Raw genomic sequence first — 4,841 nt, forward strand, 5'->3', positions numbered from 1 at the left:
GTAGCTCTCCAAACACCATTCACAGAGAGGCAGTGAGAGCCAGCAGTAAAGAGTTTGTAGCCCTCACACTCCTCAAGTTTTTTTTGGAACAGGTTGCCCAGAGAAGCTGTGGCTGCCCCATCCCTGGCAGTGTTGAAGGGCAGGTTGGATGGGGCTTGGAGCAACCTGGGCTGGTGGGAGGTGTCCCTGCCCATGCAGGGGGTTGAAACTGGATGATCTTGAAGGTCCCTTCCAACCCAAACCATTCTATGGTTCTATGATTAAAAGGGGGTTTTGAAAGTCCTAAGTATCACAGTATGACAGTCAATCAAAATCTGAAGAACAGGCCATGGAAAACATTCACATATGATCCACAAGCAGAGTAGGTTGCTGCACACTTACCATCCAAATTAATCAGGGGTTCTGCATTTTTTGCTGTGTTGTCAGCATTCTTAGCACCATCGGGGGTAGAATCCTTATACTTATCAGCTGTTAAATTCAGAAGCAAACAGGAACATCATTAGAGATAATGACACAAATACCTAGTTAACATTTTAGTAGCAAGGTGTAGTTTGCTACAGCTGCATTTTTGGGGTGTGGTAAGTGCCCAAGAGCTTTCTGGGCTTAACTGCTGATGTTCTGGAGCTCCTGACTATGGTCTCCAAAGGTGACCATTCCAGGGAGCTACCCTAAAGCTCCCCTCTGTAGAGAGCTCATGTGCTACCCCAGAGCAGCATCAGAACATGCTCCAGGCTTATGTAGGGCACTATGCCCTCCATGGAGGCTCTTCCTGCAGTCTTCCCACTCCCAGAAGGCTGAAGAAGCTGCACCTTGCAGCTCCAGCACTTTCACAACCCCCCTGCTCAGCCATCACTGTCTCTGTCTCAGCCTGGGCTCCAGAACTACAGGCTGACATTGGTTCTGCTCAGAGAGTAAAACATCCCCAGTGAAGGCTTTGTTTTATAGACTGCAGCACCCATCTACCTGCCCCAGAGGGGCTTCTCAAGCTTTTTGAGGATGGGGCCTCCTGGATCCTGCACCCCCACATAACCCTGAGTCACAAGCAGTTTGCTTCCTCCACCATGAGGGACAGAGAACCAGCTCTACAGATTCCAAGTATTTATATCCCATCTAGAGCTCAGCCCTGCAGGAATTAAAGGTAATGGAAAACCATACTTGAGCTATCATGATGTTTTCCACCAGTAATTACATTTGTATGTACAGCCTTACTCCAAGGAGAAGAAACTGCTGCTGACTGTGGTGATTTAACTCCACTTTTTCCATAACCTTGCCCCAGTTCCCAAGGGTTCAGGATCTAATCCCTGTGAAACAAGGGTCTAAGAATAACTTCTTTGAATAAATGTAGCTCTAAAGGAAATGCAGTTAATACACTTTAGGGTAAGTTCTCATAAAGGCAATCCCAGAGGGAGAAGGGTATAAGAAGGGCTTTGCTATATCCAGAAATAAAGTAATAAATGCAACTATGCTGCTGCACTGTCCCATGGGAGCTGTGCTGCAGAGGAACAGTTCACATCCCAACATGCTGCTAAACCAAGGAGATGGAATGAAAGGAAACAATGTGTGTGCTTTAGGCATTGTCTGAGTTGGTCAGACACTTCGTAACATGAAATCAAGCCACGTTTCCCTGTTGTTCTGAAGTACTAAACTCACTCCTACCGTTGTCTCCATACTCCAGCCTCACTGCCAAGCCCAGAAGCCAATCCACTGTTTCTTGTCTTTCTTGGATTTTGAAAGGACAATTTACATCCTTCATGTACTGCAGGGAGAGGAGAAAACACACAGATGTTGACCTGCACCAATCAGCCAGGAGCACAGACCCCTTCTGTAAACAGTAACTTTCCCACAAACTTTAGAGTCGTTAGGAGATGGTTCCTCACAAGGAACATCCCTCTGAAATGTCCTGCTGTGGCATCTGATCCATCTGGGACATTTTAGAGAGCTCCAATCCACCATCTGCCATTTAGTAATGGCATCTGCTTTTTCATCCATATTATGAATAATATTTATCATGGAATCCCAGACTGGTTGGGGTTAGAAGGGACATTAAAAACCATCCAGTCCAACCCCCCTGCATGGGCAGGGACACCTCCCACCAGCCCAGGTTGCTCCAAGCCCCATCCAGCCTGCCCTTCAACACTGCCAGGCATGGGGCAGCCACAACTTATTCATGGTCAGCCTGCAAACAGGGAAACCAAACCAGCCCTTCCTTCGCTCTGTTTGTCTTACATATTAAGTGAGGCAAGGGAAAGGACAGAGAACAAATGACAGCAAAAACTTCCCAGCTAGAGCAGGAAGGAGGAATGGTGCCATCAAAGGCTTTCCCAGTACTGAGAGCAGAGGATTCTGAGGGGCAGCAGAAGTCATGTTCCCTTTCTTAGGGACAGTGGGCAAGGACAAAACATGGCTGGGACACCATCTCTGCTCTTCTGAAGGCAGAACACAACCCCCAGCTCAACCTGCTGCCAAGAGTGCCAAAGATTAGGGTACAGTGAGGTGCTGCTGGAGGGGGAGAAGTGCCACACAGCCTCTGCTCCAGCAGCACCAGCACTGGAGGGACAGGGCTCCAGGGGCTGGAGAGCATAAGGAGGCAGGACTCCCAGGGCAGGGACCCAGGACAGTCTGGCCAAGCCAAGAAAGATACCACAACAGCCAGAGATTTTGTAAGAGTGATTTAGGCTCCCCCCAGAAAGCATCAGCACTGCAGCTCCTGGGCAGAGAGCAAAGCCAGAGGTGCCAGGGGGGAAAAGGTGAACAGACACCGAGCATTACAAAGCAGCATTTCCAGCCCTTCACAGGGATGTCTGGAAAGGAAATGGGAACCAAGAGGAAAAGCTCAACAGCCCTGTGGTGACTCAGAAAGCTCATGAACACACAGGAGATCACTGACAGAGCAATGGCTGCTTTCCATGCCTTGCTGCAACCATGGGAAAACAGCTCTGGAATAACAGGAGGTGCAGAGATGAGCTGCAGTGTCTCTTCCACATGCTCACAAAGCCTACAAGTGCATTAACCTAATCTGTTTGCCTTTTGGTACATTAGAATCACTAATGCAGAAAAAGCTGTTTATTTGTAGCCAATTTCCTTCCTCCTTCAAGAGCTGAATCAAATCAGGCAAAGCAACAAATTAGGATGGATTGCAAAACCACAGCTGAGGGGAAAATTGTGTGCAAAGAAGTCCTGTCATCTTAATAACCCCTATAGTTTGGCTTCAATAACACATTTAAATTCCTAAAAATGTAAAAATTCAAAGGCAGGACAAATATTCATTTACATTCAACAACTGCAGCAGCTCTTAACTGTAATTTTTACATAATACAGCTTTCTGATTCCAAATAGGCCTTGAAACAAGAAGGTACCTTTTCAAATGACTTGGGCCAGTCATCACTGTGTATGTTCCTTAAATTCCCTCGGTCTTCAATCTTGTAGTGTCTGATTTTCTGGTCTTCAAGCCAAACAATAAAGTTTCTGAATTCTGTTTCATCTGTCAGGAGACATAAACAAGCCAAGAATTAACCGGTATCTTAAGGGGAAAATTCCCATTCAGACCAACAATCACTGGAGGTTTCATATTTTACCACAAGGAAAGTCACCTCCAAGAGTAAAATCCTGTATTCCCAGGATCAAAACTCAATATTGACTATTTTTCAAGTCACTTGGAATTGGTGATGTTGGCTGACTACACTAAAAGGCATCAGCCAACAGACTGGTCTTACTGGGAATATAGTTATAACTTACTAAGATAAGAATGAAAGGTGAGATGATGACACAGGAGTTCAGTTCCTAGCTCTGCTCTCAGGACAAACACGTGGCACACAGCAGGAACCCCCTGTCCCTTCCCCAGAGCACCACACACCACTGGTGACAGTGCCAAGACATCTTCTCCCTTCACTGTTGACTCAACTGTTCCTGGTTGTTGACCCAACGTGTCATTATTTGGGGCCTGCAATTCCACAACACAAAGACCTTGATCCAAACAAAGATACTCCTACTGGCCAAAGCTGCACTTGCACTTCAGTCCCAGAATTACTTTCTGGATACAAATACCAGCCCCTCAAAAAACAGCTGTGATACTTGAGCTTTGGATGAACTTTCATATCCTGAGTTAATGAGTTTAATATCCTCCTGCATCTCAGAGATGGGCAAATCCACCATTTGTGCCCATCAGGGACAAGAATGATACCTGTGCTTCTCAAAGCTGTCTCCCAAGGGATGCAAGTGCCCTGCTTCTATCAAATGTGTTGTAAGACACAGACACGTGGTCACAGCACAGGTCAGGAACACCTTTTAAAATTTCTACACTGACAAAATGAAGTTTTAAACATAAAAGGAATGTCAGCTATTGGGAATTTAAAACTGACAACAGAAGAAGCTGCCAGCAGACAATGCCTCTTGAAGAGAAGTGAGTGTACCAGAGGCAGTGAAGGGAAAAAACAAAGAAGGTATTAAAAAAAATGAGCTGAAGCTTAAAATCAATCAAATTGGCTAAATGTGTTTGTTACAGAGCTGTTTCAAGCAAGAGAAGAAGTTGAGTATGTAAAAATCAAATATTGAAGCATTGTTACATGTCAGGGTATTAGAAAAGAGCTCTAATCAGAGTCCCAGATCGGTTTGGGTTGGGAGGGACCTTAAAGACCATCCAGTCCCAACCCCCCTGCATAGGCAGGGACACCTCCCACCAGCCCAGGCTGCTCCAAGCCCCATCCAACCTGCCCTTCAACACTGCCAGGGATGGGGCAGCCACAGCTCCTCTGGGCAACCCGGGCCAGGCTCTCACCACCCTCACAGCCCAGAATTCCTCCCTCAGATCCAACCTAACCCCCCCCTACCGTCCCACCCCCCTC

General features: G+C 46.6%; 1 protein-coding gene across 1 annotated transcript in view; it reads right to left on the reverse strand.

Moving 5' to 3' along the window:
- The window catches only part of LOC104394642 (chromosome unknown open reading frame, human C14orf166), a 15,776-nt gene that overhangs the window by 8,097 nt on the left and 2,838 nt on the right, over positions 1 to 4,841 (reverse strand). Inside the window, exons 2-4 of the mRNA XM_010004264.1 lie at positions 3,357 to 3,481; positions 1,657 to 1,756; positions 382 to 468 (exon numbers count right to left, since the gene is read on the reverse strand). Of these exons, the coding sequence (XP_010002566.1) occupies positions 382 to 468; positions 1,657 to 1,756; positions 3,357 to 3,481 (312 nt within the window). The remainder of the gene's footprint in view (positions 1 to 381; positions 469 to 1,656; positions 1,757 to 3,356; positions 3,482 to 4,841) is intronic.

The sequence above is a fragment of the Chaetura pelagica genome, unplaced genomic scaffold (genome assembly GCF_000747805.2).
Source record: "Chaetura pelagica isolate M959 unplaced genomic scaffold, ChaPel_1.0 scaffold141, whole genome shotgun sequence".
Taxonomy (NCBI): domain Eukaryota; kingdom Metazoa; phylum Chordata; class Aves; order Apodiformes; family Apodidae; genus Chaetura; species Chaetura pelagica.